This window comes from Staurois parvus, unplaced genomic scaffold (genome assembly GCF_062004578.1).
Source record: "Staurois parvus isolate SC_StPar_1 unplaced genomic scaffold, SC_StPar_1.0 ptg000091l, whole genome shotgun sequence".
NCBI lineage: Eukaryota > Metazoa > Chordata > Amphibia > Anura > Ranidae > Staurois > Staurois parvus.
In genome coordinates this window covers 286801-313041 of record NW_028317887.1, presented here as the reverse complement: position 1 = coordinate 313041, position 26241 = coordinate 286801, and the positions used below count along the sequence as shown (strand labels likewise).

At 40.9% G+C, this 26241-nt stretch overlaps 1 protein-coding gene across 1 annotated transcript in view; it reads right to left on the bottom strand.

Annotated features, from left to right (window-relative positions):
• The window catches only part of GPAT3 (glycerol-3-phosphate acyltransferase 3), a 72355-nt gene that overhangs the window by 4117 nt on the left and 41997 nt on the right, over nt 1-26241 (bottom strand). The window contains exons 5-10 of the mRNA XM_089670532.1: nt 18776-18865; nt 14909-15002; nt 11271-11386; nt 9567-9622; nt 5977-6062; nt 1137-1265 (exon numbers count right to left, since the gene is read on the bottom strand). Of these exons, the coding sequence (XP_089526658.1) occupies nt 1137-1265; nt 5977-6062; nt 9567-9622; nt 11271-11386; nt 14909-15002; nt 18776-18865 (571 nt within the window). The remainder of the gene's footprint in view (nt 1-1136; nt 1266-5976; nt 6063-9566; nt 9623-11270; nt 11387-14908; nt 15003-18775; nt 18866-26241) is intronic.

The following is a 26241-nucleotide window of genomic DNA, read 5'->3' as shown; positions in this document are numbered from 1 at the left end:
TCAGGTTACAAGGGAAAGCCTCGGGTACTCACAAAACCAGGACAATTGGTAGCAGATAAGGGCTGGGTGGCCAGAGGTAACCCAAGTCACTGTAGGTGCTCAGCATGGACAGATTGAAGATTTGGGTTTTATGTGCTTTGCAAGCAGGAGGAGCTGTGGAAAGATTCTTTCTTGACGCTGTAATGCAGGAAAGGGAGCGTAAAGCATGTGCAACATGCAACCCACAGTCTTTTTGCAGAAGAAACCAGTAGGAAAGAAGAATTTTAAAGGGGTCTAGTGACCTAAATGAACAAGGTAGCTCCTGATGCTTGGTCTGAACGGCCTACTCACTAAGGAAGTTTGAGAATCAGAGCAAGGACTGAGACATTGCCCGTAGCTGTGGACCTGAAAAACTCTCTGCACCTAACAGCTAGCAGAACATAGTCTGAAAAGCATCTGTCGCTGAACCCAGTGCCCAATGGTCAGTTCCATAATATCCCTGCACCATCCAGTCCAATCCAGTTTGGAGGTGGCACCCTAAATGGAAGACTGAGGACAGCCATGCCCAATAATGGCAATTAAACAGACAAGGCTCCAGTTATGATGTAGAGAAAAGTCTGATTAAAGAAAAAAAAAAAAAAATCGAAAAACAAAAAAGGTGTTAGCAAAAAAATTTGGAAGGTCCAACACAGCAAAGTTGTAAAAAAAGACAATGTCCTCCTAAGACACTAGCAAAAAACTGAAGCAAGCTGGTAGTAGCAGGGGCTGGCCTACATTTTTTCCAGTGTTCAAAGACTTACTGTGTCCCTCAAGGATGGGAAAGAAACACAGCCAGGGACGGACTGACCATTTGGAAACTCGGCCACTGTATGAGGGCCTGGGGTCAGTAGGGGGCCCCATGAGATGCCCCTGGAACCTTTTTCATAGGCTTTTTTGAGTTTGGGCAAGGACACAGGGGCCCCATGATCCCCTATTGCCCAGGGGCCCCATGAGTTGTCAGTCCGCCCCTGAACACAGCTTCAATATAATGAAAGGGCTGCTGTGCCCGAATCGCAGACCTGCTGAAGCGTGAACCTAGCCTTAATGTTCAGTTTTACATAGACCATCACACAAACAACAAAGTGGATTTTAAATAGAATACAGTGTGCATACATTACCTTTCTCGTCATAGGAGGCAGGTACCACACATTACACTTGATGGCCCAGCTTGTCATCATTCTCAGCAGGTAGCTTACCATGCTGTATTTACTGCTATTCCAAAACGCATCTCCAAATTGTGGGTCATACTACAACATGGAATACACAGGTCAATTTTTAAAGATCTCTCTATATTACAATCTATTAGGTTTCTCTATAGATTTGTAAAATAAGTCAAGATTATTTGTAGTACTCTTTTATATATCTATTTACCTAAGTGCTAAAAATAATCAAAATGACCAAAAGGATAAACCATTTGAAAATACAGGAATCAACATAGTAACCTGTGTGTGATAGTTCCTAATAAGCTCTAGATATGTTAGGAAATTCCATAATTGTCAATTTCAATCATACTTTATAACATATACTAACTTCAATGGATTGTCATCGACGAAGGCAAACTAGTATAGATGGTATTTTATACAAATAAAAAAAAAAGTTACAAATATTTTTGTATCTGGAAAGTTTCGTTTTTTGCTTAACCGTTTCCATACCAGGCACTTTTACCCCCTTCCTGCCCAGGCCATTTTTCAGGTTTCAGCACTCTCACACTTTGAATGACAATTGCGCGGTCATACAACATTGCACCCAAACTAAAATGTTATCATTTTCTTCACACTACTAGAGCTTTCTTTTGGTGATATTTAATCACAACTGGGGTTTTTATTTTTTGCTAAAACAAAAAAAGGCCAAAAATTTTGAAAAAAAAAACCCCACGTTTTTCTTTGTTTCTGTTATAAACGTTTGCAAATAAATAATTGTTCTTCATAAATTTAGGCCAAAATGTATTCTACTACATGTCTTTGGTGAAAATAACCCAAATTAGGATGTATTTTTTAGTTTGTAGGAAAGTTATAGAGTTCACAAACTATGGTATATATCTGAATATTGATCAATCCTGAAGTACTGACAGCCAATCTAAGTTCTTGAGGTCCAAGAATGTCAGGACAGTACAGATATCCCCCAAATTACCCCTTTTTGCAAAGTAGACAGTCCGACCTACTTCATAAGAGGCATGGCGAGTTTTTTGAAGTTGTATTTTTTTTGTCATAATTTTTCCAAAAATTAAAAAAAAAAAAATCAAAAAAATTACTTTCACTATTTTTTTTTACATACGGTCACCAGTGCAGTACAGTGTCATCATATAACTGGCATGGTGGTGATCAGGGACATTGGTGACAGTATGAAAAAAAATATATATCTTTTTTTTTTTAATTTTTTATTACATTTTTTTTCTTTTTTTTACGATTTTTTTTTCATATTTCACTATGACCAAAGTAGTACAATGTTACCATAGTAACATTGTACTACTTTGGGGAAGTGATCAGTATTTATTTATTTTTTTACACAATTTGCTTATAGCAAAGAATTACTTTGCTATAAGCAAGCATTTACCTGAATGACATCGATTCATTCAGGGTTTTTTTTTTTTGTGCTTAGCTGTGATTTGGCCACAGCTAATCACTTGACACAGCTGGGCTGTGATTAGCCCAGCTTCTGCATGTGATCGCTGAATCCATCCATTGTATACAACGGTCATGTGACCTGCTGTGATTGGTCACAGCAGGTCACATGGTATCGGCAACGGGGCAGTACTCAGATCTGTCATTGGCCGTGTCCAAGGTACGCGGCCGGTGACAGATCGCGCTGCTGCGCGGCTCTGCAGGCGTGCAAACTGCGCATGCCCAGGAGGACACCATATGGCATCCACCCGGAATGCTGAGGGATTTTGCAGGCCGCCATTCGGCCATTGGCCGGGCGGCTAATGGTGAAAGATACCCTCCACCCAAAGTGATATTTTAGTCGGATAGGTCATGGAAAGTCAGTACCAAGCTTCTAATACACCTTAGATAAGCCAACAGCAAGATCTCCTTGTATTTATTCCCTTTGCTCCTGTTCATCTGGGAATTTTGAGTATTGCCATTTATCTTCTCATTTTCTCTAACGTTCTGTTGCATTCTTTATTATATAAATGTACAAAAAGTCGTCACACATGGATAGTACAGATTCCATCAAAGTGCCCATCTGGTAAAAGGGACCAACTTTTTTATAAAGCATTTTTTAAGAACATCCTTACCATTTCATATTTCACACCTATAATAAATTTAAAATGATTTAACAGGCAAACCTTCAGCTAAATCAGATGGGTAAGTCGCCATAAGTCAACCTGTTGTTCGCCACTGCATCATCAATTCCTTAAAATTTACAATCTACTTAATTGTCCATTTCCAAAACATTTATTAAAGATAGTGTAATTTAAGGGTCAGAAATTTAACCCCAATTCCAAAAAAGATGGAACGCTGCGTGAAATCTTTAAAAAAAACAGAATGCAATGACTCTCAAATCTCATAAGCCCATGTTTTATTCACAATAGAAAATAGAAGACATATTAAATGTGTAAACTGAGAAAATGCCAACCTGTTGCCAATTAAAGCGTTTGTAAAGGCTAAAGGTTTAAAAAAAAAAGAAACACCTTCTGTGTGCAGCAGCCCCCCTCCAGGCCCTCTTATACTCACCCGAGCCCTCTCTCGATCCAACGATGTGCACAAGAACCCTCTGCTGTCCTGGGTCTCGCTTTCCTCATTGACCATTGGCTCCCAGTGCTGTCAATCACAGCCAGTGAGTCAATGATGCATACACATGATATTGTATGAGCAAGCACGCACCAGTGCCCCCATAGCAAGCAGCTTGCTGTTGGGGGCACTAGTTAAGGGGGATGAGCCAAGAGCGTCGGGGGGGGGGAGGCGGGGAAGAGAGAGGATTGGGGCTACTCTGTGCAAAACCATTGCACAGAGCAGGTATGTATGATATGTTTGTTATTTAAAAAAAAAAAGAAAAAAAGAAAAAAAAGCCCAACCTTTAATATCACTTTAACTTAAGTAGTTGCAAAATGTTCTTCCACGTCTTCCTTGGTGGTACCACATAAGTTGCCTATTTTTTGTTGCCCTGTCCTAATTGTTTTTGAGACATGTTGCTGCCATCAGTTTCAAAATGGACATATTTTTTCTTAAAATGGAACATTATTTCAGTTTAAACATTTGTTGTTTTCTCTTGTGAATAATATAGGAGTTTGAGATTTGCAGATTGTTGCATTCTGTTTTTATGTAAATTTTACACATCGACCCAACTTTTTTGGAATTGTGGTTGTAGTATGAAAATAGATTACAAGTACAAATCCCGGTCTTTCTTATATGGCTAAATAAATACAAAATTGATGTTTTGTGCCCCAATACTAAGCATAAAAAAATATACATTCAAGATAAATTTAGCAGCTACCTCATAAATAATAAATATGCAATGTCAAAATCAATAGTAAAGGAGCGTCTTTCTTAACAGCAAACATAAACATGTAAATATCATACCAGAAAATATACAAAATATCAATCATAAATAAAATAGAGTCCATAAAACATCTTTAAGTGCATGATTAGACACCCAAGATGCAAATGAAAATCTTCTTGCCACCATTGTGCTGATAAAGTGGGAATCAAAAACACCCAGTGAATAATCCCATAAGAGAGCAGCTCACCATCGCAATCAAGCCCCACTCTAGGCTGCCATTTTCATATATGAATACAGATCACAGATGGATACATCAAGATAGAAATACCATATGCATAGAAAAAGAGGCTAACAATAGTGAAGTACCACTTAGAAAAAAATATTTTTTTTTTTTCCTAAATAAAAGGTTAGACTCACATAAAATAGAAATAGTGTCAGAATGCCATAAATCCCAGAAAACATTACAGACACACATTCTGTTGCCACAAACAAGGCACACCCATAGCTCAAATTGTCCAAGCATGATGGCAACACTGAGATCCTGCCCTAGAGGTACAAGTTTCGTTTGAATGGCTTCTACAGGGGCTGAGTGGAAGTCATTGCCATCACACTTACATAGTCAGCATCTCTAAATCACCACTCACCAAAAGGAGGAAACTTGAACCATTACATCTCAGAGTGAAAATTATACAAAAGCACTTTCAGACCTTCCATTCATCTTGGGTGTTACTTGTGGTAGTAAGCGGCTCCCCAATGGGATTAGTTACTGGGTGTTTTTGATTTCCACTTTAATCAGCACACCGGTGAAAGGAACATTTTAATTTGCTTCTTGGGTGTCCAAATCATGGACTAAGATATTTTATGGACTATATTTTATTTATGATGGATGTTTGTATATTTTATTGTAGGATATTCAAACATTTATATTTGCACAAATTATATAGGATCTCCTTTGCTATAGATTTAACATAGAATTTTATTTATTTCAGGTACTTATAGTGCGCCGTCAATTTATGCAGTGCCTTACATATATATTGTACATTCACATCAGTCCCTAACCCTCAAGGGGCGTACAATCTAAGGTCACTAACTCACATTCATACATACACATACTAGGGCCAATTTAGACAGGAGCCAATTAACCTACCAGCATGTCTTTGGAGTGTGGAAGGAAACAGGAGTACCCGGAGGAAACCCACACAGACACAGAACATGCAAACCAGGCAGGTGGTGGTGTGGTTGGGATTCGAACCAACGACCCTAGTACTGCCAGGTGGAAGTGCTAACCACTTAGCCACTGTGCTGTGTTTCCTATGTGTTTGTTCACATCTATGTGCTGCAGGTAAATGTGAAAGGAAAGGGGAAATTAAATGGACCCATTCACATCTACACATGTGAATTACCATACAAGCTGCATGCATAGGAGCAGTCCAGCCCAAAAATTGTGTAAGACCCCCACATATGTATGCTCTGTATACACACTCACTGTTTGCAAGCTATGACAACAATCTGTCTTACCTTTATTGCTACTGGATATATTGTACCACCTATTTCAAAACTTCCTTTTTTAAACATCATAACTGAAGTGTTATTAATACAGGTTCCTGCACAAAAAAAGGGGAAAAAAATCTTTTCAGCTTTGTCTTTTCTAAAGGAATAAAAAATACACAAATAATTAAAATTTATCAAATAAACTAGCGGTTGTTAAAGGGTCTGTCTACTCAAAGTAATGCTTTGGCTCACTTCACCATGTCATTACATAGGTTTACCTTTAAATCATGAAACAAAATTACCACTGTAGTAGGGAAATCTTCCCAATAAGATGCTGATAGCAGAAAAAAAATAGAAAGGAGATTTTAACTATTCTATAATTCATCAAAATAAGAAGAGTTTTGGCTTTGGGTACTTTAAGTCTACTTAATCTACCCTGAGGACATAATCAATCGTGCCAGTGTCGGACTTATGGAACACACACTATTAAACCTTGTCTGCTTCTCTAGATATAAATTAATTAACGACATGACGGTTGTGAGATTTGTTTACACTTTGCTTGAAGCCCAACTTAAGGAAACCTAAAAATCCTACCTTCAGTAGAGCTGCACCCCCACTGCAAGAGTTAACTTCCATACAGGGCACTTCTACCCCCTTCCTGCCCAGGCCAATTTTCAGGTTTCAGCGCTATCACACTTTGAATTACAATTGCTCGGTCATACAACATTGTACCCAAACTAAAATGTTATTTTTTCAACACTGGGGTTTTTATTCTTTGCTAAATTAACAAAAAAAGACCAAAAATTAAAAAAAAACAAAACAAAAAAAACCAAAACACGTTTTTCTTTGTTTCTGTTACAAAAGTTCGCAAATAAATAATTGTTCTTCATGCATTTAAGCCAAGATGTATTCTACTACATTTCTTTGGTGAAAATAACTCAAATTAGTATTTATTATTTAGTTTGTAGTAAGGTTATAGAGTTAAACTATGGTATATATCTGAAAATTGATCAATCCTGAAGTACTGACAGCCAATCTAATTTCTTGAGGTCCAAGAATGTCAGAACAGTACAGATATCCCCCAAATGACCCCTTTTTGCAAAGTAGACAGTCCGACATATTTCATAACAGGCATGGCGAGTTTTTTGAACTTGTAATATTTTTGTCATAATTTTTCGGAAAATTAAGAAAGGAAAAAAAATGATTTTCACTATTTTTTTTTTTTTTTACATACTGTCATCAGTGCAGTACAGTGACATCATAACTGGCATGCAGTGATCAGGGACACTGACTGGTGACCATACGAAAAAAAAATTGATAATTTTTTTTAAATTGTTTTATTATTTTTAATTTTTATTACATTTTTTTTCTCTAAGATTTTCTTTTTATATTTCACTATGACCAAAGTAGTATAATGTTACCATAGTAACATTGTACTACTTTGGGGAAGTGATCAGCATTTTTTATTATTTATTTTATTTTTTTACACAATTTGCTTATAGCAAAGAGTTTCTTTGCTATAAGCAAGCATTTACCTGAATGAAATCAATTCAGTCAGGGTTTTTTTTTTGTGATTAGCTGCGATTTGGCCACGGCTAATCACATGACACAGCTGGGCTGTGATTGGCCCAGCTGGTGCATGTGATCGCTGTGACCATTCACAGCTAGACACAATCGTATACAATGGATGGCATGAAAGGAAGTTATCCATTGTATAAAACTGTCATGTGACCTGCTGTGATTGTCACAGCAGGTCACATGGTACTGGCAACGGGGTCGGTACACAGATCTGTCATTGGCCGTGTCCGAGGTACACAGCCGGTGATAGATCGTGCCGCAGCGCAGCCCTGTGGGCTTGCGCGCTCCGGAAAGGACACCATATGGCGTCCACCCGGAGGGACGAGCTGTTCGCCCAGCTGCCATCTGGCTATAGGCCAAGCAGCAACGGGTTAATTGCTCATTTAGTCTAGAGCAGGGCTCAAAATTTCAAGTCCTGAGCTACTAACCAGGTCTTAAGATTTACTTGCCATCAATTTCCCCACCCAACCCAATTTCAAGTCCTGAACTACTAACCAGGTCTTAAGATTTACTTGCCATCAATTGCCCCACCCATCCCCTACCCTGCCCCTAATTCCACCCCTAAACACTCCCTTGTAAATTATCTCATGAAATTACACTGCTAAATGTTATATGCAGAATAAAGTTACAAAAGACCTAGTAGTGTTTGCTGCTTCCTGGGGAACTACAGGTCCCAGCACTGTCCCCAAATGGTGAACTACAAGTCTCAGCACTGTACCCATTCTGGTGGGGAACTACAAGCCTCGTGACTGTACTCATTCTGTCCCAGTACTTCCCCCTGTCTGGCAGGGAACTACAAGTCCCAGAATTGCCCCCAACTGGTGGAAAACAACAAGTCCCAACACTGGCCTGACTATAGAAAACTGCATGTCTCAGCACTGCCCCCAGCTAGTGATAATCTAGAAATCCCAGCACTACTCCGGTACAGCACAGATCTCATCTCACCTGTCGGGCCGCAGCAGCATCCTCCGCACACTTCAGAAGAATTGGGCACTGCCTCCTGAGTGGACATCAACATTGTACAGCAGGGTGGAGCTATGCACGTATCTTCTCCGGAACCTGCAGAGCAGGGAACTAACTGGGTGGAGAGGGGATATGTCCATTACCGAGACCACACGTTCAGTTGGTCTGATGGTGATCTGCTATGGATGACTGGACAAGAGTCTGTAGCAGCCGATTTTTATCCCGTATTGTGTTAACCCCGTGTGAGTTCAAGCGCGCCCCCACCAATATAAATAAATTGCCTCCCTTTACCTTGTCCCAGCTCTGCTCCCAGCACTGGACTGACAGGAGCAATGATGCCACTGTCACTACTCCTGTCAGCAATGGCGCCCTTCTCAATGTGGAGCTGGCCGCCATTTTATTTTCACTCGCCAAATGCGAGCAGGCGAGTGGAAATTTTGAGGCCTGGTCTAGTGGACAGCAAAAGCAGTTTTACTTACCTAGTCCTCTGCTTCCCTGGCAAACAGCACTCTACCATGTTCTGGTAGTGGACCAATGCAGGGCTATGGTCACTGCATGATGTCAGAGGACCTTAGAACACCAGTGTCTAGCCAGTGCAGAGGAGGCTACAGGAAGGGAGGATCGGCTGTAACCATATTCGTGTTTTAGCAAAAAAGCAAGGGCAATAACCTAAAACCTTAATGCAACTGAGCATTACAAGACCTCTAAAAACAGAGATTTGCTAGAACTTGTGTCTACAGTACCCAGCAGTGCACTAAAATGTATACACAGTGAGCTCCCAATATGATATCTGAGAAACTGAATGGCTGTACATTACCTCTGTTACCTTCCAAGAGCACAAAGGAAAGCTCTAATATGCAAATACCAACTTTCACTAGCATGTCAGAATGAATTTCAGTGTATAGACAGCTTTAATCTCAGTATCAAATGACCTCACAACATAATACAAAATTTACCCTGGACATGGCCCTTTGGAATCATGCTCTACAATGTCCAGAAAGAAATCAGCATTGACAGATCCAGAATCTATGCAGTAGTCAAAAAAAAAAAAAAAAAAAAAAACTGATGGCACCTACCTTCGGGGAAGATGAGAATTGGTAGTTTTTCCTTATCCAAAGCATGGGCGCGCAGCCTGTGTGAAGAACAATGAAGAGCAATTAAAGTCTATGAAAACGGTTAACAGATTTCTCTTATTTTTCCCTTTTTGGTCAGAGAAAGCATTTTATTATATCTGTTCAACCAGTGCAAAAAAAGTGCTGTTGATCCAGCTAGAATTCTTATGAGCTGATAAAGTTATCTGATAGCATTGTTCACCACTATCTCCTTGGACTAAAAAATATCTCCCCCTGTTATGAAGATGACAGGGAGGTGTTATGTAACCCTAACACAGTGTTATATAGTCCTAACACTCCCTGTCCTAGGGTGACAACGCTGCTTATTACAGCAAGTTAATGGCAGGATTACCAAAAAAAAACAAGTGTGAAAAAAAGAAAAATAATTCACCCCTTCTAATGAAAACACTAAGCTGCAATACTATCAATTTTTGTTTTGGGGATTAAATACACTTTAAACATAGGAGTTGAAAATGCCAAGACTTGCATGTTAGCAAGGCAAAACTATATGAACATTTTATTCAATTTAAAAAAGGTAAACATTGCAGATATAGTATAGTTTTTCTGATTTGCAGTTCAGTCGCTGAGCAACTGACATTTTGCAGCACTGCAGTTGGAAACACAATTGCCATCTTCAGTAGCTAGTCGGATTTTTAACAATCTGATCACATCGGGTGCGACTTGCAAATCGTATGCCAAGTCGCACCCTATTGTCTGCAATTAGAGCGGTCAAATCGGTGCGGTTCCAACTTGGTCGGAGCCGCACCGATTTCTAAAGTAGTAAATGTACTACTTTTGGTGCGATTTGCATAGACATCTGTATCAGGTGTCTTACATATCGGACCTGAAATTGGCATATCACCCAACTTTGAAATCGTGCAACTTCACTGTAAGTCACACAATTTCAAAGTCAGGCTTGATGTGACCAGGGGGGTGTTAATGCAGATGCTGGTGATCACTGCCCACCAGTGATTTAAAGCTTAAATCCACCTTTAAGACCAGGTTACGTTAAACCCATATTTAGGATGAACAATGGTGCAAAAAGGACCCTCAATAAGGCCCCCCTCGACAGTATGTGGGGGTTCTTCTTTCCTGCTGTCAGAGTTGCAACTGGCAGAGACATGGGAATGAATAAACTACAAGTCTGATCTTCCACTGAGGCAGGTGGACTTTTAGTTCTCAACGGAACACAAGTGCAGTGGCAACCACACATATAGTCCATTAAAAATCTGTACCATGGTATGCACATAAAACTGGAGGAGTCATCTGCAGAATCCTTGCCTTGTACCCCACTGAACATGTTTGCAATGCTTTGCAAGATCATTTGCAAAACAATAATAAATTCACTTTTTCGGTAAACATATGTGCATTCGTTTACTTATTTTTGCATCAAGTGGAGCTGCATAAAGTACTGCGGTCAGCTAAAGATGCATCTTTTTAGCTAGCTACAAATAGCCAGCGTAAATAGACAGAGATGTGAGTGTGTAGCTGCAGCTTAGTCACAAACGTGCTGATGTTTTGGCGGTGGCCCTAAATGTGCATCAAGCACAAATAGCAAATTGACAGCTAATTGGATGTCTTTACTGGCTGTGATCAATGACATTTGGCTTAAGTACATCACAAAGTAGATAAGTAAATGACACCTGCTGGTAAAATACATATATATACCTTTTGGTCACTAGGTGGCGGTCACGCATTTCAGAACGTTCAAACCACACATGTGGACATGCTCTTGCCATAGCTCTTTGGATCACTCCCATAAGTCCTCCATGAACCTGTCCAACCTGAATAACAAGATGTAGCTTAAAAAAAAATCCTAAACAACTGAAATGGTAACAATATGCATTCATCTTGTGAGTATTGAAGATATGCAGCAAGAACATATACATACAACGAAAAATGCACCATATAAAGGACTCATTTTACAACTGGGTGCTTTAAACTGCCAAGAGTGTATAATAAAGAATTACCAATCATTTGAATACACATAAGTATTATGTACTTTGCGTAGCAAAACCCTATTACAATAAAAAAAAAACAAAACTATTAACCCCTTTCTGCCAGCAGGAGCTGGCCCTTGAAAGTACTCCACTTAAAGTGTATCTAAACCCGAAACTAAAAATGTAATATATTGCTGCTTGCTAGTCCTTGGTGTGGTGGCTGCATTCATTTTATTTTTTTTCAAGCTTCTTTTATTTAATTTTCACCTGGTAATCCTGCAAATAAACACACTTCCCCCCCATCTTACAGTGGCTATATCACTCTTATATTTTATATATGGAGGAAGCCATGGTTGTCACCCTAGGCTCTTGTCTTGATATGGACTACAAGCATGCTCATATCTTTTCATCTAAACTATATGGGGGGGGGGCACTTGGTAGTGTATAGAAAATAGCTAAGAAGAACGGTATTCTGCAGTGCAGCTCAAGACACTGCATTTCTAGATCTACAGGTATTTTCTGTATTTGCTGAAAATGTTCTTAGCTTGGCCAATAAAAGTAATACAGCCTCCACATGTAAGCTGCAAAATATTTTTGTCCTTGAGTTTATCCTTTAAAGCCGGAGGCCAGTAGGCGGGCTCCCAACCATGTGACCACTGTGATTGGCTGCCATGAAATTCCTAATACATACCTACAGTATGTACAAGAGAGATTATTTTATAACAAAAATATTATACAATAAAGAAAGGAGTAGTATTCAAAGCTTAAAGCCCAAGTTGAGCTAAAAATTAAAATATAAAAATCAGCAAAGGGGACGTAACGTGCAGTTCGTTTGATGTGTCTCTTGGGTTTACTTTTTTGTTTCAGTAGAATCTCTCTGTCATACCCTCCCACCCCTGCTGCCCTAACCCTTAAGTGGAAAGGGAGGTTAACGCAAGGCTCGGGGGGGAAGGGCTGTTACAGGCTCTCATCAAGAGAGGTCGACTATGTCTGTCCCTTCCTGCCAGATTTGCCATTCATAGAAGCAGTACTACAGCTTCTAAGAATGACAAAGGATCTATGAATAGGAGTTGGCAGATGATTGATAGCTCTGCCCCTCCATTCCCATATCACGTGTCATTCATAAAAACTGTAGTAGGGCTTCTATGAATGGCGGATCTGGCAGGAAAGATTGGGCATAGTCAAGCTCTCTTGGCAAGAGCGACAGCCCTTTAGTTGTATTACCTGTAGCACTAAAAGATTATGTGGCAAGTGGAGGTGGGAGGGGGAGGTCAGGACAGAGGAAGAATTCTCCTAAAAGAGGAGGAATAGGTCTGTCTAGGTCTCAGCAGAAATTGGCATCCTACCTATTTATTTCAGCCAAACGTGCTATAGCTCAAGCTTGGAGAACCCCTTCGGTTGTCTTCCAGGTGTTGAAGATCCGGATGAATGCTATGTTGATCAATGAACAGATGTTTAGCATTCTTCATGATTCTCATCCAAGATTCCTTAAGGTTTGGGAACCTTGGATATGTTATTCCTTGCCATCCCTTGCCTCCTACTATGGCCTCTTATAGCCGCTGCCTGTGCTAGCCCTGGATCCGTGATTCTTCTAGTTTCCCTTTCCTCCATGTTTTCTTTTTGATTCCCTTTTTTTTTTTTCATTTTCTTTTTCCTTTCTTCCAACCTTTTTTCTTTCCTCTTCTTTTTCCGGTAATATGTTGGATTACTGCTGCTATTATCTGGTTCGGCTTTTTGCCGTCCCTCCTTGCTGTCATTGGATATTTTGTTATTTGGCTAATACAAGTCAGCAGGATGTATCTGTTTATGTGTTTTTGTTCTGCTCGGCCCCTGCGTGGGCGTATCTTGAGCTTGTTGTTTTCCTAAAACAAAACTTTCTTAATAAAAATATTGAAACAGAAAAGAGGAGGAATAAGCAAAAAGGGACACATCATACCAAGTTATGTGTCTGTGCTGATTTTTAGGGGTTTTTTTTTTAGCTAAACTTGCTGCTGCTGAAAAACACCCCCATAACATGATGCTTCCACCACAATGCTTCACAGTTGGGATGGCATTGAACAGGTAATATGTGGTGCCTAGTTTACTCCAGACATGTTTAGAATGGAGACCAAAAAGTTAAATCTTAGACTATGAGGAACAAGATTCTCTGGTCTGATGAAACCTAGCACTTTTTTGCAAGCTTCAAGCTGGCTTTAATGTTTTGCACGGAGGAGAGGCTTCTGTCCAGCCACTCTGCCATAAGGTCCTGATCTGTGAAGGGCTGCATTGATAGTTGTTCATCTGGAACATTGTCCCATCTCCACACAGGATCTCTGGAGCTCAGTTAGAGTGACCGGGTTCTTGGTTACCTCTATTACGAAGGCCCTTCTCGTCAGATTGCTCATTTTGGCCGGGCGACCAGCTCTTTGTGCCAAACTTCTTTAATTGGAGAATTATAGAGCTCCCTGTGCTCTTGGGGCCCTTCAATGCAGCAGAAATACTTTTGTAGCCTTCCCCAGATCTATGCCTTGCAATAATCCTATCTCTGAGCTCTACAAGCAGTTCCTTTGACCCCCAAGGCGTTTGCCCTGATACAGTATGCATTGTCAGCTGTGAGGACTTTTATAGAGGTGTGTGCTTTTCAAATCATGTCCAATCAATTTATTTTCCACAGGTGAACTGCAATCAAGGTGTAGAAATACCTCAGCAATGATCAAGAGAAATGAGAGGCACCTGAGATAAATGTCAAGTGTTGTTGCAAAAGGATGCGAATACTTATGCCAATTTGTTATTTCAGTTTTTCCTTTTTCATACATTTGCAAATATTTCTAAAATTCTGTTTTCACTTTGTCATTATGGGGTACTGGCCATAGGGCACACCGGGCATATAATGAATAAATGTGTAATAGGATAGTGCTGTGCTATATGCCCGGTGGGCCCGGGGCCACCTAGATAGGAGGGGTGGCAGGGCAGGACATAGAGGAATAGATTAGTGCATTTCTCTCCTGCCACCAATGATCAGTGATGTCCGAGAAACACAGTTCACCACCGATAGCTATGCTGCAAGAATGGGAGGATGTCAAATGACGTTCTCCCAGAACGAGAGCGGTCCCGCCCAGCCATCATTGTACAATAGGCTGGGCAGGAACCTGCTCTTGAGGAAAAAAAAAAATGTGTGTGTGTGTATGTGTGTATATATATATATATATATATATATATATATATATACATACATACACACACACACACACACACACACACACACACACACACACACACATATATACATACATACATACATACATACACACACACACACACACATATATACACACACACACACACATATATATTCTCACAGTCTGCCTGCCCCAGGGATCTACTTACCATAGCATAGCAGCCATCATTAGCCAAGATAATTATATCGATTGGAGATGTGTGGTTGGCAACACAAATCCCTCCTTTCTTGGGCCTGTTTTCTCTGAGAAAAAGAAGTACAGCTTAGGTGTGGGCTATACAACATATACGGTATAATAATAGACCATCAGAGGAACAAAATAACTATACTACAACCATTTACTGGCACAAACCTCATGTCACAGGTACCAATAATCCATTACTTTAATAATATACATGTGTGGGCAGGTGTCTACATAAGGTTATTGTTAAATCTCTTCTGTGAACTGTTTGCTGTTGTGTAGGATTCTAACTAATATACAGAGGAGAATCGACCTCCTGCAGTCTGAGGCATGGGAATGCTATGGTGAGCACTTTATGTAATCCATTTTACCAGTAGCATTACCCTTTAGAAGGACCCAATCATGGGGTTCCCACAAAGATGGGCTGTAACTATTGTTACCGAATAGAGAGACTTTACCTAATATAAGGTATGGGCAGCATCACAAGAGGGGGATAGCACAGCCAGTTGTATCGTAATGCACTCTTGGACAGTTCCGTAATTAGAAAAGTTATGTACTACTTCAAGACATATCTTAGGGATTTATTCAGTAAACACAGTTCTTGTTAAAAAAGAGTTGCATGGTCTCAATTTCTGTAAAGGCATGGGGTGTGTTCATATTAAGTGTATTCATAATCTATTTGAAGAACTGGGGAACAGTGAATAACAGCCATGATTAACCCTCTGCGTTATGCAGCAAAGAGTCTACAACAGAGTTAACCCATGCGGTTATGGATTCAAGAGTGTATATCATGGTTAACCCTTGAGGATATGGAGAAGAGAACAGTAAGAAGAAGAAACAGCCAGCTTCAGAGTGGAAGCAGTGGTGAATGGTAACAGAAGTTTTGGCAGGGACGAATAGCTTGGGTACATCATGCACCTCACTAGGCGGTATGGTCTCTATCATAGATCATCTGTGGTACAGAACACTCTTAGAGACCAAGCCTGTGACAACAGTATGCAAAGCCTTGTGAAGAGAAGTACAGTGGATTCCCTCTTTGCCTTCAGGATAGACAAGGTTAATGGTATAGAGCAGTGTTTCTCAACCTTTTTACCTTCAAGGAACCCCTGGCAAAAAGTATGAGATCTTGGGGAACCCCTTAATACATTCAGATCTACAGCTCCCAGAACATTGGTGTGATCAGCGAGCTGTGATATAACAATTATTTTTTAAAAATAGCATTAAATAATAGGAAAAAAAAATATTAAAACTTAACTGTTTAATGCTACTTTTTCTGTGCAGATTCTCAATTCTGAGTTTAACTTGAAATAAGCAGTGTACAGGGGGCAGCAGACAAGGGCACAGGAGGTCAGGCGGACACAATACAGGTGGGACAACAGAGCAAAATATGGGGTACACCAGGGCACATTACATGGGGGCACAACAGGGCACACTATGGGGCACAATAGGGCATATTACCTGGAGGGGGGGGGCAGCAGGGCACATTATGCAGCACACAGCAGAATTTGGAGAACATCACAGGGCATGCAGTAGAACATGGGGCATGGCATAAGGCACACAGCAGAACATGGGGCACCTCATAGGGCATGCACACAACAGCAGAACATGGGGCACATCATAGGGCACACAGCAGAACATGGAGCACATCATGGGGTTCACAGCAGAACATGGGGCACACAGCAGGACATGGGGCACATCACAGGGCACACGGCAGGACATGGGGCACATCACAGGGCACACGGCAGGACATGGGGCACATCACAGGGCACACGGCAGAACATGGGGCACATCATGAGGCACACGGCAGAACATGGGGCACATCATGAGGCACACAGCAAAACATGGGGCACATCATGAGGCACACAGCAAAACATGGGGAACACAGCAGAACATGAGGCACATCAGGGCATGGGGCACACAGCATAAAATGGGGCACACAGCAGGGTACAGGCTGCACAAGAGGGAGCAGGGCTCACAGCAGGGTACACTGTTGTAAGCAGTTTCCTTCAAATGCAGAGTAGCATGGGAAACTGCTATAATAAATCCTCTATCGTAGAGTGATCCTTCCCACCGGCCCCTCCTTTTCTCCCGTCCACCCCAGGTGATGTCACATACAAGCACCTGGGGTGGACAGGAGGATAGGGGGAGCCGGTGGGAAGGATCACGCTATGACAGAGGTCTTAATACAGCCGCATTCTGCTCTAAATCTGCATGTGTTTGCTGAGACTTGATCTATCCATCAGCTGTCTGTGATTGACGGGTAGAATGACATGGAACCCCTGGGGACTTCTCGTGGAACACCGGTTGAGAAACACTAGTATAGCGTACTATGTTGTGAAGAGCTGGTGAGGCCAAGTACTACTTTCTGAAAATGACTTTGTAGTTTAGTGCTGAGACAAGTAGGAAGAGGTTTATGTCACCTGCTCTGAAGTGCAATATGGCCTCAAAGTTCCCCAGTGACTCCTAGCTAACAGAATCAAGAAACAAAATGTATTCTTTACTGTGTGATACCCCAAAAGAAATAAATTGTAAGCCCATACAGATAAATTCACATGGAGAGAGCAGACCTGATGGGAAACTAGTGTCTGCACTTTCCCATCAGGCTCCGCTCATTGTCAACCTCATTGGCTGTTAGGAGGCTGCAGACCGTGAAGCGAATAGTATCCTTAATAACCAGTGACAGGTGGGATGGGAAGAAGAGAACGGTGGCAAAAATATATTCTGCTAGACAGCGTACAGAGACAGACACACTGCTTTTCTCTGTATGTATACGTTACAGTTGGTCTTAATCACCTCTGGTTGGAGGAAAATTATTTTTTTTTTATTTAATGCAGTAGTAAAAAGTGGAGCTCATAAGAACTACCTGAGAACTACCTGAATCTGCTACACGTTTCAGTAAAAGCTACTGAAACTGGCAGCAGGGTTTTTTAATCTGAAGCAAGACATTTTAAAAGTGTCATACTGCTATAAAAGTGGTGCAAATGCTTTACTGAAGTTACCTAAAAGTGTGAGGGAGGCAGCGTATTTTTTTTTTTATTTTACTACTGTAAAGTCTTGTACTGACATGCATGTCAAATTAATTGCGATCTATGCCAGTGTTTCTCAATCTTTTTTCAGTCAAGGCACCCTTTAAAGTTATGGACAGTCCCGAGGAACCCTTTAAAATTATGGACAGTCGTGACTCAAGACTGTCCATGATTTTAAAAGGGCACTCCATTCCAAAATATGAAAAACTATTCTAATAGCTTTATATAACGCATCAACATCCACACATAGGATACCCAACATTAAAAGTGATTTATTCTTCCAAAGTAAATACACCTTTGCACACTGGTACCGATGAGTATTCCATGTGTTTCTCTTCTCCCTCAGTTCTTCTCCATCACTGAGCTAATGTGACCCCAGCACTGATGGAGAGGGGCAGGGGAGGGTCAAACTAGGGTGCTGTGCTGGCAGCTGACATCCTCCTTATCAATTGATGATGTCATTGGTTGTCAGAACGCCGGCGGCTAGAAGGCAGTAATGGTGCACAATGAAAACCTGTGGCTTTGTGTAACTAAAAGTCAGGATTCTTCCACCTGCTGGCTTATATACAAGTTTTGGGCAATTTGTAGACATTTTGCCAAAGCACCCCGGTTAAGAAAGGCTGATCTATGCACCACCAACTCCCAGGCATATCTGGCAGTAATTCAACTGTTTAAATGCATAGGCATTTACTTTCACAACATAGAACTTACTTTACTTACTTACAGACTTATTATGAGGGATTAACACTAAATTATCATTATAAAAAACCTACAAGAATAACCATTTATAGTCTGTGTTATTGGCTTACTTGTTATGATACTGAATTGCACTGGAAAGAGCTCTTGCACAAATCCGACAGCAAACCAGATGCACCTTCTCACTGAACCAGTTCTTCACTCTGTAATAAAAATGAATACATTTATAAAAATCTCACATGAAAATAAAAAAAAAAAAAAAAAAAAAACGACAACAAGCTGCAACACTTAACCCTTTTGCTGCCAGAGCCATTTTTGAATTTTTTTGCACACGTTTAAAAAATCATTTTAGGCCTGAAGATTACACAAAACCCCCAAATATAGTTACATAGTTCGTCTGGCTGAAAAAAAGACAAAAGTCCATCCAGTTCAACCATTTTAAAAAAAAAAGTTATAATCCTATACCCAAAGTTATATACAAACCTTTTCTGAAAGCAGACACTCTAGAAAAGAAAACAGTGGTAGCACCAATTTTTTGTGTCACACGATATTATTGCAAAGGTCTAGAAAACCCAAAATTTCAGTTAAAAAAAAAAATTAAAAAAAAAAAAAAAAAATCACACTAAAGTGAATTTTAGGGCAAACAACTGCAATAAATTACCAACATTTTTGGTAAAATATACAAGACTAGGTTGTGTCGAGTAAATAGATAACCAACACGCCAAACCCTAAACTTGTGTGCGCCTATGAAATTGCGTCAAACTGCAGTACCCTGTATTTTCTATAGACAGTGCTTCAAAAGCCCCTACAAGTCATCAGTTTAGCGTTATGGAGGAGATCTGGTGCTAGAATTATTGCTTTTACTCCAGCGTGCACAAGTAACGCGTATCAAAGTCAATATTTTCACATGTAGGCACCCTGACATGTGCATTCGTACGTGCGTATACGTGGGGTAGGGGGGCTTCAAATGTTTGGGGGGGCGATGTTATGTGCTTGGGTGTAACTTTATTCTTTTACATTAAAAAAAAAAATTGTTTAGTTAACTTTTTTTCATCACATAGGGGCACAAAGTTCCCTATGTGATTATTTTTTGATGGTAGGTTCTCTTTATTGAGACATGCAGAGTCTAAAATATCCTGCATGTCTCCCCTGTGATCCATTAGATGTATTGCAATGCAAACCGCATTGCAATACATCTTTCCCCCGCTATTCTAGCTGTTAAAGTGACAGCCGTCACAAAAAAGTGGGAGGGGAGTGGACGCTCATCCGCTCTTCACTCTCCCCTCCACCCGCTGGCCCGTAGCTGGGCAAGCAGAGCATGGATACATGGCTTGAGTGTGCCCATGAAAGGGGGGGGGGGTGGAGGGGGCACACACCATCTCCGGGGGCTGTGGAAGCAATCAACAGCAGCGGAGCCACCCGACTGCTTTCACCTGGCAGGCAGGAGTCTGCCTGTCAATTTATACACAATCCCGGTGGCTGCATTTTACAGCGAGTAACAAAAATCCAGCAATAAAAGCTGTATTTGTCTAAAAAGCTTCCGAAGAGGAAGTAGTCTTTTTTTTTTTTTTTTTATTACTCGATCTGTGCCCAAAACCTACATCCAGGACTCAAAAGAAATAAGGACCATGGATAGCGTAGTCAACAGAAAGAACAGAGGTCCCCGCCACCTCTATGGGGGGTCCGAAGGGGTCGTGCCTCAGACTCCATAAGTTGGTACCCCCCTGACCAAGGTGCTCCCATGGACCAAGTGCCCACGAGTCTGTGGGAAGGGTGAAGACAGCCACCTTCCAATAGGCTGCTGCAGATGAAGAGGAACCCAGGCAGAACTCATTACATCAGTGCCAAAGAATTGCCTAGAAGGATGCTGAGCTGTGTCACCACCCCAGGAGAAAAGGTCACATGGGTTTTTCAGAGTACACTCCAAGGTGAACCTCTCCTCACACCCAAACCCCCCCCACAGGTCCTGCAGCTAGGGTGCTGAAAGACGACTGCCGCAATATGGCTACACCAAAATGACTGAAGAAGTCCTGGGAAATGCCTCAAATTGGGACAGAAAGTGCATATGTATTATAAGTTATGCATATGTATTATAAGCAATAAAAACCTTATTGGGATAAAGATTTCCATAAGGTTACTGTATAGTCATAATGGAATGTCTCAGCTAGATCACTGATGAGGGTAGTAATCTGAAAATTACACACAATGTGAATATACAAGGAGCTTCATACAGTGTAGAATCACTCCATTTGTGAATTGGCACAATCTTCATAGTCATTGTGTACTTTAATTCACATTGGTAGTGGAAACCCAAATAAATGATGATTCAAAACCCCAGTGTACATGTATGCAGTCCCAGTCACAGCACACAGGGATCAAAACAAATGTCTATATTATACAGCCTAAAGAACTCGTGCAAAATAATACTAGTGTTTTAAGACATTTCAGTATCACAAAACTGTACTGAAACCACTTAAAATAGAACTATAGGCATTTTGGAAGGGAATGTTATAACCATCAGTTTTTTTTCCATTGTCTCATTGGGGAGATTTCCATTCAGTTCCTGTCCCATAGCCAAAACAGGAAGTGAAATTAAATCCTTGAAAATTACAGGAATCTCTTGGGCTCCTCAGGTCACCGAAACTAGTATTCCCATTTCAAGATTTCCCCTCTAACTTTTCTGGGAACAACCCAAAATTTGTAATTTTCTTTTATTTCACTTTTAATGAGAATGGTAAACAGAATAGAGAGGGTGAATCTTTCTAATGGAGACACAGACCGCAATAAAAACTGACAGATGTTTTAATCCTTCTCCACTCTATCCAAAACTAAAAAGGTTTTGCCTTTAGGTATATTGTAAAGTGGAGCTAATGATGCGGAGAGTGAGATCTGATAATGTCAATACTGTGCTACTCACTGTTCTTGTTGGAGGCTTCAATATGAGAAAGTAAATCCCTGCCTCAACTACAATTGCTGCCGCCACAGAGAGACTGCTGAACAAAGTATAGTAAGTTAGTAATAAAGAAAAATATCAGCTGCCAAGGCAATACTGGCGACTAGTCCATTGCCCTCTGGACACAGTTGCCAAAGTTCAAGTCCTGCGTAAAGGTCAACGCCACCGTTTACAAAAAAATAAATTATAAATAATAAATTGTAGGAAAAACCAATGCCCATTAATTATTTTTGCACAATTGAGCCTGCAAAGCTACAATCACTTGATTGAGTGTATAATACACACAGCCGCCTGCAGACACTTCCTCCAGCACCCTGCCCATACCAAAGTACAGACTTTAACACATCAACTAGACAATCACTCCCAGCTCAGAGATCAATCACTTTCAAATGGGGACAAGGATGACAACAAATGGATTCCACTGGGAATGCATAGCCGATGCAGTCCTCAGATAGGAGGATCCAGAGATTTATTAAAGACAAGTGTCGCAAAAAATGGGTACTCACTAAAGTAGAAGGCTAAAATGTGTTAAAACCACAATATGATACAAGGTGTAGGAATGTGTCCTAACATGCAACCCTGCTACACTGGCGAGCTGACGCGTTTTGGGGGCGCACCCCCTTCCTCAGAGCTAAGCTGGCCAGCATATACCATGCCTAAATACATGTACACATACCAAGCATATTAACCTAGTTTTGGGTCTTAGGTTATATGCACCAAGTGTGTGTCATTTTCAGGATGCCACACCAGTCTTCAGGGTCCATTCCTTGGTAGATCAGTGACTTTGTACATTGGGGCCACAACAGCAGCGAAACATTTCTGCCGCACCACTTCCTGTGGCCGACCATAGGTGATGGGTGACGCACTTCTGGTTTGCAGCTGGATAGGGCTTGGGTTCCAGCGGCCCTGGGACATAACGGGATCTGCTATACAGCAACTGGACACAGCAAACGTCTGTGCAGGACATTACTTTGTAAGTGACTACTGTAATATGGCAGCCAGGGAGTGCGGTGGGTTCCCATTGTGGCTTGCAGCTTCGTGGTCTGAACATGCGCTGTATGTTGTGGTGCACTCCAAGGGTGTGGGCATGGGTGTGCATGCACAGATACACATTGAAACTTGACCCAGTCTGCATCCTGGACCCGCCCATCCTGTGGGGCAATTGTGAGGCCATTATGGTTGGCCAATGTGGATGGTATGTGTATATACAGTAAATTTTGTATGGTATGTGCTGGCCAACTTAGCTCTGAGGAACAGGCTGCACTCCCGAAACACATCAGCTCGCCAGCATAGCAGGGTTGCATGTTGGAACATGCGATTCCTACACCTTGTATCACCTCATGGTTTCAACGCATTTTTATAGTCTACTCATTTGTCATGACAAACTAAGTTAGAGAGCTGGAGGAAGTGTCAATGGGCTAAGAGTACGATGATCATTCATGTTCCATTGAGTGATAGCTGCTATGGGGGGGGGGGGGGAGAAGAACCACTGCATGCTGTTATGGGGAGGGACAAGGTATAGAATGCTTAGCAGTTGCTTCAACTTGCAGTAGCAAAGTAAAGCAAGTTGGAAAAACTCCTTACATATTTCATCAGGTTTGCCTTTTAACACATCTTTATAATAGAGGCAAACTTGATTATGTAATTTTAGAACTGCTGGAAATTGTGTCATTTTTGCAGAAGGTTACACAAGCTAAATATAAGCAAGAATATGCATTCGTGTAATTAAAAGCACACACTGGGAAATGGGCTAGGCTTTACAAATGCCATTTGTTAAAATCATATCTGTGGTCAAAATTTAAAATCATTACTTCTCACTTGGACAATTATTTCATTTATTTCTACTCTTAATAATCTGAACAATGTTGAAATTTGTAACATTACTTTGTGATGACCCTCCCACCCTTACTTCCCTAAAGTGATTTTTAAAAATAACAAAATGTCATACGTACCTGCAGTAGCCTCAATCCTCCTCTTCTCGGGTCCTCTGCTTGTGCTCCTTGCCCCTCCCTAATGCCTCCAGAGCAAGCAGATTGCTATCGGGCATCCAAGCAGGCTATGCGTGTCAATTTACACATAGGGCCACAGCTGGGCCCCAACCCCCTCCCCCCCCTCCTCCTCATTGGGTCACTTTCAATGATTGACAACAGCGGGAGCCAATGGCTTCCGCTGCTGTGTCAGCCAATAAGGAGGCAGAGCCCCCGGAGAGCTGCAGCTGTTGTGTACATCGTTGCATCGAGATTGGGGCTCAGGTAAGCATTAGGCAGGGCTGGGAAGGGATGCTGCTTACAGAAGGATGCATGAAGGTAAAAATATACAGAATGCATTACTTCATACATAGAATGCATGAAGGTAAGAAAAACCTGAGCCTTTACAACCACTTGAACATTCTGTGACACATATTCACTATGCCCTGTGAATAAGCACTGCTGTGTCACACATTTAACAGAGCCTGCCTTTTGAACTACAGAGGTGATGAGAGGGAGTTTCAGGAGGCGGAGTCAGTGCAGGAATCACTGTATACAGACAGCAAGGTACCATGGGATATGTAGTCCTTAGAAATTGAAAATAAACAGCAGAGGAGAAGCTGCAAAAAATGCAGGGACTGTAGGAAGTTGTGGGAAGAAATTTCGCAATCACACATGAAAGGAGATTTTTTTTCCAAGTAAGATAATATTGGATTGTTAAATACGGCCATTGTTTGCATTACTATTACAATGCCTATGTTGTAAAATGGAAGTGTATGCTGTGATCATAGAACTCCTAGAATCTTAGAATACAATCACATTCTAGATGCAAAATTTCAAATACCTTTTGTAAAATACATGTATGTCTGCTTGTCAGCATAAACTATTTTATTTACATGATCTCCACCTACTGCTGTTTCTGTCACATACATTGATCTGAACAACTGCCTTTATCTGGTAATAAACTAGCCCTTTAATAAATTACCTTTCCAATACCTTGTTTAAGTTGACATCAGAATTGCACCTGGCTGTAGGAACATTAATCAACTTCACTGCAGAGAACTAGGGATGCCCAACTATGTGTGTTCCTAGTTTTCAGACGATGTCCAACAGAAAATGCAATCAGAATTATTTTTAAGCTTATGGATGCATGAGATGGCTGCTAAACATGATCCAAGCATCAGAAACTCTGGTCACAAAAGGGTTTAACCCACAACAGTAATATCAGTCCGTATATGCAGTAACACATGCTTGTTATACTCACTGTGGAACCTAAGGGGTTAATCCTCTGCATTGTATATCTTTGATTGCCTCTTTGGGGATCAGGAAGGAAATTCCCCTGCAGGAGCAAATTGGATCATAATTTGCTGGGTTTTTTTGCCTTCCACTGGATCAACTGTGGGTATAGGATTATAACTTTTTTTTTTTCTTTTTTAATGGTTGAACTGGATGGACTTTTGTCTTTTTTCAGCCAGACTAACTATGTAACTATGTGTAAGAAGTAGTGGTGCACCGAAACCAAAAATTCAAAATGCACTTGGCCGAAAACTGAAACACGCAGTATTTAAAAATGAATATATATTTTTTGTAAAAAAAACACATTGATTAAAAAAAAAAAAAAAAAAACACAATATATACCCCAATTTTTTTGTAAAATATGAAAGAGGATGGTACAGCAAGTAAATAGATACCAAACATGTCACACTTTAAAATTGCGCATGCTCCTGGAATGGCATGTAGGGTACTTAAATCTCCATGGGTGATGCTTTAAAAATTTCTACAGGTTAGCAGTGTAAAGTTACAGAGGTCTAGTGCAAGAATGATTACTCGTGCTCTGATGTTCGTGGCGATAACTCACGAGTGTGGTTTGAACATAATTTACATATGTGGGCATGGCCTACATATGCGTCCACCACTATGTGCGGGGGGGGGGGAGGGGGGCGAGGGTACTTTAAACTTTTTTTTTTATTTATTTAATGGTTGGGGGGGGGGGGGTTGCACTATTCCTTTGTTAAAAATAAAAGTAATTACATTTTTTTTTACATGAAATGCATGCATCTCTTGTGATAGAAATAATTAGTGACAGGTCCTCTTTATGGAGAGGTATGGGGTCATTAAGACCCCATATGTCTCTTCTGCAATGTAAAGCAATGGATCAAAAAAAATCTAATGCTTTAAAAAAAAAAAAAAAAAAAAAAAAAAAAATGGCCGGAACCGGAAGGGACATCCCTCCTGTCCTCCAAGGGCATAGAGATGAGTAGAGGCCATCTTTCCTTCACTAATCTCTATGCCCAGCACCAGGATCGTTTGATGGTTTCTCAGGTAAGGCTGAGAACTGCCAAGCGGCGGCCGGTGGCGGTCGGCGACGAGGCTTTGTTGGCACCTGTAGTGGTGCTTTTTTTAATTTCGGCCAACGGCTGCAAGGGGTTTTTCGACGCAAACGTTTCGGCCACTGAAAGTTCGGTGCATCCCTAGTAAAAAGGCCATTTGATTCTGGGTTTTTTTTCTCCCCTTTTTCAAGCTTCTACCTCTTATCTCTTGATAAGACAGACTGAACTGTAGGCATTTGCACATGCTCAGTTTGGCGTGTATTGCTAGAGAGGTTTTTTTTTTCTTGGGAGAGTGCATGTGATCAGCACAGGACCAATCAGCACTGTCC